The sequence below is a fragment of the Asterias amurensis genome, chromosome 5, assembly GCF_032118995.1.
Source record: "Asterias amurensis chromosome 5, ASM3211899v1".
NCBI lineage: Eukaryota > Metazoa > Echinodermata > Asteroidea > Forcipulatida > Asteriidae > Asterias > Asterias amurensis.
The window spans coordinates 19045404-19057965 of NC_092652.1; the positions used below are offsets into that span (position 1 = coordinate 19045404).

The 12562-nt window shown below is 38.8% G+C and overlaps 1 protein-coding gene across 2 annotated transcripts in view; it reads left to right on the forward strand.

Annotated features, from left to right (window-relative positions):
- LOC139937577 (mothers against decapentaplegic homolog 3-like) overlaps positions 1 to 12562 on the forward strand; it is a 41493-nt gene that overhangs the window by 15631 nt on the left and 13300 nt on the right. For both annotated transcript variants that reach the window (XM_071932784.1, XM_071932785.1), the window contains 4 exons: positions 2083 to 2276; positions 3015 to 3149; positions 9370 to 9444; positions 10073 to 10102. In XM_071932784.1, coding sequence (XP_071788885.1) covers positions 2083 to 2276; positions 3015 to 3149; positions 9370 to 9444; positions 10073 to 10102 — 434 coding nt within the window. The remainder of the gene's footprint in view (positions 1 to 2082; positions 2277 to 3014; positions 3150 to 9369; positions 9445 to 10072; positions 10103 to 12562) is intronic.

Genomic DNA, 12562 nt, shown 5'->3' on the forward strand with positions numbered 1-12562 from the left:
GTTGTAATGTAATATACTGTATGTAGCTGAAATACATGTAAGGTTCTGCAACAAGGCTGAAACCATGCAGTAAACTCATTGTCATGTAATATGTACTTAAGTCTAGGGCATGAAAGGGTCGTCTTTTCTGAGGCCATGATTACACTGTAGTCCTACAGGTACTTAACTCAATGATCATTTTGACCTTGTTAGTGTAACTTGTAAGTGTTCAAAGGTTCATGTATGCTCATGAATGCTCATCTTTTGTCAAAGATACATTTTGTTATGTGTACACATTTGTCTGCAAAATTACAGATGTTGAAACTATTTGGCTGAGTGAAAAAAATCAATGTTTAGGGTCGCCGTCTGCTTCCTTTTGTGAGGCCGCCTCCTTTTTTTCCTCTCTTTTAATTCTCCCGTTCAGGTTTTTTTATTTTTTTTTTTTATGTTCTCAGCAAAAAAAATAAAATAAAAAATAGCCTCAGCCGCTTGTATTTTTGTTTATATTTAATCTGTCTTTTATTGTTCAATGTTTTGATCAACATGTTTCATTTGTAGAAAACGATGGATATTTGGAATTTATAAAGAATGGCGGCCATCTTGAAATTATAAAATAAAAAACCTACCTTCTCCCTCCTTTTTATTAGAAATCTGGACGCTTGAAAACAGGTTTCTTTTTTTAAGTTTTCTGTTCAAATAAACATTACACACAGTATGCATAAAATTAGAAATTTGAGGACAGATCTACATACATTGTAGGCCTACGTGCTGAAATGCCCTTTTACAGTACATATGTATGTAACACCCACTCAATTGCTACATGCAGCCTTGGAAACATCTAGAGTACTCCATTTGAACATTACTGTATGCCTGGCATACAGTTTTATGATCATAAATGTTCAACCTTCATGTCATTACAATGCACATTAATGCTGCCCTGTTGATTACATCAGGCCTGGATTAATACATGTACACACAGGCCAGGTTGATCTTGAACATCATTCATGTGGTACATTGAACATTGTATGTAGTTGTTGTTGTGCAGTTTTCGCTTTGATCTCGTCATAATGTCTAGAGTTGTAGGCCAAAAACTAAAGGCAAAAAAAGGATTTAGAATGTAAGATTGCTTATATTCACCTTTGCTCCAATATGCATTTCTTACCCTTAACATCTTAGCTTCTGTTGTAAACATATCCAGTGTTTTTCTATTTTGTTCACCAACATTGTAATTGACCACTGGTCGTTGTCCATGGGAGTGCTCTGGTCAGTTACACTGAATGACCATGTCCAAACTGACCGCTTTCAAGACTCGATCTCTTCAGGAATTCCCTCCCCGCTCCCCTTGATGTACATCACACACTGTGGCTTCATACGTATATCGCTGAGGTCCGTCACTCGGTGACGCTCATGGCGCTTCAACATTACTACCCCTGGTCACTAGGCCACTTTATTTCATTCTTCAAAACATTATAAGCTCCAGAGAGTATACAGCCTGTGCTGCCAAACATGTACGTGTACCATTCACAAGAAAAATCTCTGCTCTCACAGGTACACATGAAGAGAGAGAAGCAATTGTAGTATGAGCATCTTACTCGAGGACACAAGTGTCATTACAGGGATTTGAACCCACACTCCGATGACTTAAACCACCATGGTTGAACTTGCCAGAACTTGAATTCAGTGCTCTAAATGACTCGCCCATGATGCCCTTTAAAGTTGTTTTCTTCCTACATGTAGGTGTCATGAAAGAGTTGTGTAGAGTGATCAAATTCAAGTTCTGGTCATTAAGTCATTGTTTCAGGTTCTAATTCCAGTCATGACACTTGTGTCCTTGAGCAAGACACTTTGCTATTCTCTGTAAATGGGTACCTCTGAGGGTAGAGGTTGGTTATGTGTATGAAAAAGCAACTGGAGCACCACGGGAGATACATGTTAGGTCTGTATACAATGTACTCCCCAGGGAGCTGAGAACAATTAAAGGAATGATATGGCCCAACGACCAGGGCACAAATGTAGAGCGCACTGAAATACACTTCATAAGAACTATTGATATTATATTATTAAATGTGTATCATTCCTTTCTTCAATCACTACATCTTGTAGGTCCCTAGATGGCCGTCTCCAAGTATCACATAAGAAGGGTCTACCCCACGTCATGTACTGTCGACTGTGGAGGTGGCCAGACCTACAGAGCCACCATGAGCTCAAACCAGTCGAGCATTGCGAGTTTGCGTTCCGGCTTAAACGAGACGAGGTGTGCGTCAATCCTTACCACTACACACGAGTTGAGACTCCAGGTAATGGCTACATCAATCCTGTGGTGTTTGTTTAAGTGGTTTTTGTTTGTCAGAAAGGAGGTATGACAACTAGGCGACTAGTTGTCAAAGTCATGACCATTGATTGCTTAGTCGAATCGTGAATACCGTTACTCAACTACCCGATTAATTGTGCCGCCTTGACTACTACAAAAATAGTTGGACTTCACTTCCCACTTGGTGAACCAAATTTACTTACGGAACACAACTGGACATCAGTGACACAATCCTTTCAGCAAATGTTTGACTATATTGCGCCTGCGGCAAACAGTTTACCGCAATGCATCTTGGGAAAAATTTGTCACAATTAGTGTCAAAGTCGCAACTACATGTTGTTGAGCCTGTGCAACTAGTCGAGTAGTGAATTTCAATAGTGGCCCAGGCTAAAGGACAGTTATTGTGCAGGTCTTTTTATTTCTCGTTACTACACAAATTTGAGGCTGGGAAAAAAACACTTTTCTTATTAATATTTTTGTTTCTCTTCCTATTGTTTATTTCCATTTTTTTTTATTATACATATTTGATGTTTGCATAAAATGTACAATTCAGGTTTTTACTTGCGATACATGTTTTTAATACACCACTTTCTAATTAAATTTAACTGAATTGAATATGAAAAACGAGAACTCAAAGTTCACATGAACGCCCATATGGCGGAGAATATACAGTTTCAATTTCATTTACCCTTGATGTGGTTGTTGTCGTTTTCCCCTTGCACAGTATTACCTCCAGTGCTGGTACCGAGGCAGCCAGATATACCAACAGAGCTACCTGAACTGGACGACATGAGCAGTACGGTGCCAGATAATGCGAACTACCCCGTGGGTATGGAGCCGCAGAACCTACTCCCACCAGGTAAAGGATGGCAAGCAATATAGGAATGGTATTATTGTTACTCTAGGCATGGGATGAATTGAACAAAGATTTAAGACAAGTCTTATCTCGAGTTAGGACAAGTTGCCAGTGTGCTCATCCTAACCACTTGTCCTAACTTAGGACTAACCTTAAGTTTTTAACATCTCCTAGGACTAGTCCTAAGTCTTTGTGAAATTGACCCCTGGAATTACACAGAAGGACGCAGAGGCCATGAAGGCCACCTAGCGTTCCAAAGTCTCCCATTGAAAGCGCCTCATGTGCACACACCTGTACGATCTGGTGTGAAAGACTTAACAAGACGCGTGTACATGTATGGTTCCTGCAAGACTTCAATAGTAGGCAGAGGCCATGAAGGCCACCTAGCGTTCCAAAGTCTCCCATTGAAAGCGCCTCATGTGCACACACCTGTACGATCTGGTGTGAAAGACTTAACAAGACGCGTGTACATGTATGGTTCCTGCAAGACTTCAATAGTTAAATATGTTTCAAAAGGTGCATCACCTCAGATGCTCAGGAAAAGACCCTTTTTCCATTGTCAGATCTTTGAACCCATCGGAAAACGCTTTCTCTTTCACATCCTCTATGAAAGAGTGTTGCTTAGTACATAAAGTTGTTTATTGTACTTGGTTTATAAGTTATACAGTAGTGTCACAGGCCTTGAACTACACTATAAAAGTGGCACAGCAATGTTGCTCTGGTCAGGGACACTTCTCAGAGGAAACTCTAAATTTGTGTTTGAACAGTGCAGAGAGCACCACAGCAAAAGCATAGGGCACATAGCGTCAACTGCTGCGTGTGTCAGGGGTTATTTTGAGGATTGCCCTGATCATCCTAATACTAGAAACTGTTGGGATGTTTTGTGTTTTCCCAGTTGCCAACTCATCTTACTCAAAAGCACTCCACACTGATGACGTCAGTGACTTTTGCTCAAAATTCCTAGCTGTGGACGAACATTGCACTATTTTAGCGAAGAACGCATCACATGGCACTTGTAGTGGTAGTGGAATGCGAGTCAACCTTAGTTGTTTACACATACATGTACAGTGTATGCGCGCAGAAGTTTGTGAAATGTTGTACATTTGTCTGAGATCCTGGTACTAAGCCTCTAGTTTTGGCATTAGTGGGGAGTGCTGTATAATTTGGCTGCCATAATGAAAGGTGTTCGGAAGAGGTGGCTTGAAGAAAATTTACGCTTGTGTAAAGAACAGGTTTTGCAGACTGCATTATTTACACACATAGTATGTGTACATGTACCTGTACATGTGATAGATTAAATTAGCTTAGCAAAATGTTCATGGTGGTGTTTGTGTGTGCACGAATGAATGTTTGCGTTCTTCCTTAGTGGCAACATTATTTTCCGACTCTGCAGCAAAAAAGCTACATGTACAGGCACCCCTATCACGTACATATATGTGTACATCAAGATGGGCATGTTTTAACACCGTATTGAGCTCATACATGTACACGTACATACCCCAATATCACTTTTATGTTTTCAACTTTGGTCACTTGGGTAATGCCCTCATGAGAAAACTTAAAGGAACTCGTTGCTTGGATTGGACGAGTTGGTCTATTAAAAGCGTTTCAAACCGTTTGTTATGAAATGCATGGTTAGAAAGATGTTTTAAAAGTAGAATAGAATGATCCACACAAGTAGCACTCGAAACTGCACGGTTTTCCTTTTACGTCGCGAACTATCACGGTCGGCCATTTATGGGAGTCAAAATTTTGACTCCCATAAATGGCCGACCGTGTTAGTCGACAGGGTAAAAAGAAAACCACGCAGTTACGAGGCATATTTGTGTAGATCATTGTATTCTACTTTTACAATATCTTTCTAACGTATACATTTTACAACAAACGGTTACAGAACGATTTTCAAATACCAACTCGACCGATCCAAGGCAGCGTGTTCCTTTAAGAGAAAGGAACAAATTAGGTGAGGTTTAGCACCGTGTACTGACATGACTGAGTAGTGGTGGTTCTGAAAGGAATCAGCGGTTGACAACTCAACCTTTTAATCAGTGTATGTTTGATACCCCACCATTCAAAGTTTCAATTCTTAAAAACAAACAAGGAAAAAGTACAGCAGCCATACAAAAAAAAGTAAACTCGCTTTGTTTACACAATGCGGCAAAAGGTGAATCAGTGCATCCCCCCATACTCCGCGGTGAATCAGCAAAATGATGGACCCTACCCCCTGTTCCTCCCGGAATATTTCTGGCACATTTAAGCCCCTCTATGGAGACTCTGCAATGTGCGACGCCCAAATTAGTTTGTCGCCTTAGCATCAGTGAGCCCCGCTTTGCCCGGGTTACACGGGTAGCTTCATTAAACCCTCTTCCTGGGCTGGGTTAATGAACCCAAGCCCTGAACAAGGCCCCGTAATGTTTCATCAAGTAATCCTGGTGTCAAGACCAATTAGTCAGTCCTTAAATACTAACAACTAACAAGTATTGTGCCTACATGTACATTTAACCTTTTTTTCTCTGTAGCATCGGGCCTCGAATAAACCCACAGCACCACAGCAATCCTTGTGGTGCCTTGTGCTGTTGCTGTGGTGCCCTTTGGAAAGTAAAAAAAAAAAAAATGAATTTGTTTTCTCATAGAGAGTTGCCCTTTACCAGAGCAAAACTGATGTGCCCCTATGAGAGCAAAGTTCAAAGCCTGTGATGTTATTCTACTATGTACAGGACACCTACGGCTACGGCTAGATTTCCACATCTTAATGTGTTAAAGAATAAGACATTCTTAGCAACACCCTTGGCAACAGTCATAGCCGTAGCCATAGCCGTCAATTTGGATACAGCCTTGTCGCTCCTTATTTTTTTGTCTCTCCGGCAATAAGAAAACTAGCACTGTTACTCGTAGAAGATAAAGAAATTACAGTTTCGGGGCCACGTCACAGTCATAAGGTCATTTCCAAGAAACAACACAACAAACAAAACACAAAATCAGACAGGAGAGAATACAAAAGTATTTCACATAGAAACATTTTACAACCAATTCAACAATATATGTATATAAATTATTAATATAAATTAAAATTCTTTATCCCCGATGCAAATTTAACATCTCTTATATCGTTGCGGTACCTGCTGCCAAAACATAGGATTTGAACTGCCTCTAACTGGTGCCCATTCAACAGTTTTGCATAGATGTTATGATTTCCAACGGAAGTGCCCTCTGGAAAAATGAAGATGGCCTTGCCCTCTCAAAGATGACATCCCAGGGCCGCTATTGCTCCATTAACTTGGCCTAGTTACAAGTACCTTTTATTAAAAGATTTCCTGTTTTCAACTTGCTAATTATTTTTTAACAGGTGTCATAACAAAAATGAAAAGGGGGGGGGGGGGGGGGGTGTCGCCGCGCTGTATTCAAAATACCTTTACTAGTAGTTTCCAGGCATGCTATTTTTAAATGTGTATTTAGTGGATGTTTGAACATGACAATGCTTGAAAAGCTGAAGTGTACATTTTGGTAGTATCTCAAGAAAGGGCGTGTTTAGAAAATAAAAGAATGCTAACCTGTCACGAGAGAACACTTAACAGCTTGACTTGATGATCGGTTTTGAGACTCGGGCATTTCAAGTTTATCTACATGTAGAATAACTGGACTCTGGCAAGTGGTCCAGCGAGTGTTTCAAGCACCAATACCAGGCATGACTTTAATTAATGACATCAGATTTATTTTTGCACTGGGAAAAATCGGCAAAATAGGGCCAACAAATATCATGCCTTTGATTCAGTACATGTGCGAAGACCCACTATTTCTAGCCTCCATGTACATGTGTACTGTGTACTAAAATGTACTTTAATCTGAATGTCCATTTTTGTTTACTGAAGAAAATCAGTAAAACTGTTATTTTAAGCATACAAAAGTCTATTCCTTATAATGAAGGTCCCTTGCATTCGATTGAATTCAAGTCATACTTTTTTCCAATGGACAAATTAATATCATAACACTAACAGATCCTGAATTGTGTTGCCACTCAAAGTCAAAATAGGAAAAAGGTTTGTTTAAAGGGAGATACATGTGCCTGTAAAGACCACACCCGAAAAAAGAGAAACACCCGGCCAAGTGCTCGGAGTCGGGAGGTCTACTCATTGTGCCTTTACTAATTAGTGACGGGAACCCCAAGGTTTTAGTTGACAGCAAACAAATAATTGAAGCCTTCCTGTGTAATCTCATCCCTAGAAAAATATAAAATAAAAAATACACCTAAATAGGGGAGTGGGGGGGGGGGGTGTTAATGTTTGTGTGTCAGATGGATGATGTCAACAGGCCATACTTCATCTACATGTACTTTCACTTTCAGGGCTGTTGGTCATGACACAATGAAATTGGTGACCTCAAATAGTGTAATACACTATGTGCTGTAATGTACTGAAACACACGAGCCACATATGAGTAGAAAACACAACGATTGGTACCACTTTGCGTCTGTCACGTTCGCGTTTTTATCTTCTTGAATTGAATACACGGAACCCACTGTTTGGTTCGATTCTGCACACAGTTGTGACCATGCATTTAAAAAAAAACTATTGATGGAAATAATTTTTTTTTAAGATAGCATTTTTTGAGGAAACTTGTATTGCTAGAAATCGTAACCGGTGATGTCCTTGCAGGAAGAATATTCAGCAATCGCAATACACAATCTGAGAAATATTACTGTCACTGTTACTGTCAATGTCCTCAGATGCAATTTTTTTTTTCTGCTGGAAAAGATATTGTAAAAAGTTTCCCAATACAAATGCAAAATGCCTTAAGTTTCGAATGCCATTAATCTTCAGAGTCATTACCAAACTTACTCTCAATCCTATTTTTTGTATTTCCAAAAGCAAACATACAAGATGTACGCATGTTATGTGGTCATGTGTAGTGTATGTAAAGCACATGAGGTGCCCATATGCATGTATGATTTATGTGATAAATGGAAATCCAATGGCTAATTGAGCAGATTGTTTGTGTTTTGCCAGCCCGCACAAAAGAAGGTTTTGTCCCCAAATCCAGGTAGTCATCTGTCAGCATCACTCTGTCACAACACTTGAAGCTCAGCTCCAGCCACTTGGCACCTCTCAGGAGACCCATGTCAACCACTTGCCCCCTTTATTCAGGTCAACGAGCTCTCAGACCACCCCCCTCCTCCTCCTCCTCCTCCTCTCTCCCTACTACCACGTGACTCTGATACACTGAAGATATTAAAGGCACTGGATACGTTTGGTAAATGTCATGAGACTAGTATTCTCACTCCTGTATCCCATCAAACATGTATGCGTAAAATAACAGTACTGTGAAAAATTTGACTCATTTGGTCATCGAAGTTGCAAGAGAATAGTGAAAGAAAATACACCTTTGTTGCACAAATTTGTGTGCTTACAGTTGCTGAAATAAAAGTATTCAGGCCTGAGAAGTGAGGTCTTTTAATATTTGAATGAGAATTTACCTCTTTCTCGGTTAATTCAGAGGGAGCCATTTCAGCTTCCCGTTGCTCGTAACCAAGTTAGTTTTTATGTAAACAATTATTTTGAGTAATTACCAATAGTGTCCAGCGCCTTTAAGAGTCAAGAGGTGACAGTGTTTCACGGTTGGTGATGCTTTTCATTTTTTCGGACAAGAGTCCACGGTGACACTTTAAATGGACAGAAAATTTAGATTTGCGAATTGTGAGGCTGTACAGGTCTGATACTTCCTGAAGGCAACGAAGGTGATTGCCTCAATGCCCTCTGGTCATTGCCTTGGTGCCCTTGAAATGCTCTGTGCAGTAGAAACTCACAAGTTCCTCATAGGGTGCCCTTTATCTAGTACAGTTAGGTGCCCTTGCCCTTTCAAAAAGAAGCAGGCCTGATGTTAGTGGTCAATGCAATCTGGCACAGTTTTTTTTAAGTAGAACTCGAACAAACAAAGCAAGTTCTCACTGGTGTTACTAAAATAGTATTCCAATAATGAGGGTTTGTGAAACTGTTGGTTGTCATTTTGATTTTGCTCAGTCTCAACCCGTCCATGAAGTTTGTAAACAGACCGTAAAAAGTTATTACTGCGTCCACTCCAATTGAACACAGTTTAAGCCCGTTCGGCTACACTTTTCAGAATGTAGTGAGAAGGAGTTTGGTGTGATTGAGGCTTAACTAGCAGTTTTTAAAACTTTGACACTAATCTTTCCCCCTCTTTATTTTCTTTCTTGTTTTTGTCTGATTAGAAACCCCTCCACCTGGCTATATGAGTGAAGATGGTGACAATACTGAACAGAGTATGGATACATCACAAAATGGAAGTAAGTCATGGAAACGGCTGTTTCTGCAACAGTCTTGTGTCAGTTATTTCTGCACACAGTCTAAACTCCCAGTTTCAGATGTGTTTTAATTTGCACCAACCATCTGTGCTGAAGCTGGAAATCTAACCTTTCTGTTAACAATCTACGAACTAATAAATAAAATAAAGAAAACTGTCATCAAAAATGTGTAGTTATTCCAAGACCAATCAGAAAACCCAAAGCATTTTTTACCCAAGTTGTAAGTGCGGGCATGTTATTTCTGATAATTCCTGAATTCAGGGTTTTCTCAAGATCCACTTGAGCATATTGAGCCTTCAAATTTGGGTTGTAAAATTTGAAGGTTTTTAATGTCATGTTATTTAACCTTTTTGGTTTCAATGTGATTTATAGCAATAAACCAATAAGCTAGTTATAACACCAAAGGGAGAATACAATTTTCGATATTGTGTCCAAACCTGTCGTTTTGCATTTTATGCACAGCTAAGCCTGAATTGTCGGGTCAAATTAGCAAAAAATCGAACCGAGCATCTTTAATTATCATTAATAGCAAAAGATCTTATTAACTGATTTATTGAAAGAAAATACTAAGAAGTAACAATCTCTTTGTTATGGTTTTTTTCTTCTGCAGCAATGTCTCCTGGTTCAACAGACTCACTCGGTAATTATTATTTTACAAAAATGTTTTAATTTTTGCATCTGAAACTTGAAACAATAGTCTGTGCAACTCCTACTCGTATACAAGCATTGGGACCCGTTGAAACGTGTGATTTTGTTTCTTTCACCTTTTCGAGCATCAGGTTGGAGACCCGAAGCTCACTGTTGCTCACTGTCGTTGATTTATAAATTATTATAGGGTTTGTTTTTTCATGTTTGTTTCTCCCTTGTTCTGTGTATTGCTCTTATACAGGTTCCCCAGGGAGAACAGTGTATTGTGGCTTAGACAGGGATTATAGCCATGTCCATAAACGTATAATGAGCAAATATAACAAGCAAATCTGTCAGCCACCAAATATACTTGAATGCAAATTAGCTCTTAAATTGTGCCATTTTCTTGTGATCATTTTCACTGTATATGTACATTACATGTACATGTAGTAGGAGGCACTTACAGTGAGGAGAATAGATCACAGGAAAAGTGTAGATTCAGGCGAAGGTGTTCACGAATTTCCATTTTCAAGATTATTCTGTGTCCATTTTCTTTATTTGTGCCATGTTCACATTGTCATTTTCACTTTACGCATGGTACAGTACAGAGGCAGTGAGAAGAATGGATGAAAAAGTGTAGATTCAAGCGAAGGTGTTCATGAATGTCCATTTTCAAGACCATTGCAATTTATTGTGTGTCCATTTTCTTCATTTGTGTCATTCTCACGTTGTCATTTTCACTGTAATACAAGCAGGTACAGTGAGGAGAATGGATGAAAAAGTGTAGATTTGTGCGAAGGTGTTCCCAAGAAAATAGTTTTCATTTTCAAGTCTATTCTGTGTCCATCTTCGTAACAATGGCTTGGTCTTCGGCTTAGGGACTGTCTGCCTGTTTGAAGTACAGACTAGTTTTTAAACGGCTAACAAAGTCCAAGCTTTAGCTTTGGTCCAAGCCATGGTTTCCTAAAGACCCTATGACTTACGTACATTTACTTTACTTTTATAACACCATTGCTTTCATCTGTGGCCATTTGATGAATTTTTTTAAATGGCGTTTATTTATTTTGAGCAGTTCTTTGATTTGAGTCTATTTATATGATCTTCCATGTATGGTTTCCAGGGAAATATTTTTCCACCACTAAAGAAATCCTGGGCAGAACCCTGTTCGTATTTCCCCCGCAATTAGACAAAATCCAGCAATTTTAACTCAAAGTTGAACTTTTGTTTCATCTAGAAAGTTGCATGTTGGCAGCCAGGAAGTCCTGTGAAACCCCTGAGCTGTGAAAACAGTGATGTAAAATAATATTGGCTTAATTACAGGCATCACTTTGTTTTTTCAGTGTATCATAGGGTATATTGAAATAAACAGTCTGTCAATATTTAACAACCAACATTTTGAGTGGGTGGCTGGGTGTGTAAAAGCGAATTTGAAAAAAAATCAAAATCAATATTGACTATTTTGACTTGTCTGTAAGGGATATGAACATGCTATAATAATGAGAAAAATATGCCAATCGTTAAAAGGCGCTTATATGGCAAACATTTGGTGATATTTTGAAAAGTTTTTTTTACAAAAAGTGCCTGGTTTTGGCACGGAGCCTTATATATAATAGTTACGTGGATGATTGCAGACTTCATCAAACCACAAGTGGTTTGGTATCTATTTAATTGAAAAACAAAGTACAAAGTGATTAAGCTAATCGATAAACCTAATTGTGGGGAAGGCATGTGATAGGTTTGGGATGATTATGTATCAAGCATTGAGTGGGAACATCTGTTTGTTGGTGTAGGTTTAATAGATGTTTAATAGTCAATTTTTATGAAGCGTATAATATATTATGGTTCCGTGCCTTGCCCAAAGGCACAGGTATCATAACCGGATGTCGAACCCACACTCTACTGCTGATGATACCAGAGATACAACGTAGAGTACAGTGAACTGGCTCCCTCACCCACGCCATGCCATAATAATAACTGTACTCAAAATCCTGAGAGTATGATTTTGGTGTAGTTTTCCTGAGGCTGGTTTTACCTATGTATGGAATTGTGTTGGTTTCTGTGATCAGTTCAGCAAAGCTGCCATCTCTGATTATGGAAATGTGTTCTCTATTGTTTTGAATGTAATTCTAAATAGTGCCCTAATTGTTTTTCAAAATGTCACTGATTGCTACATTGCAAATTTTGCTCTGGTTTATCCATGTTTGTTTGTGTGTTTGTTTCAACTTGTTAATTGTAATTGTTTTAACTGAAAGAAATGTTGTAATTGTTCATCTCAAAGTGGAAAGCTTTGTGTGAATGATACAGGTTCATTAACAAATGTTTTATTGGTAAAAGAATAAATAGAAAGCAGTCAGGCCTAATCATTTTTAAATTAACCTGAGATTTAAGTAATTGTTTGTAACATAACAAGAAGTTTGTTTGTAATGACAATATATAATTATATAAATACATTTAACGGCAGATTCTTCATTCC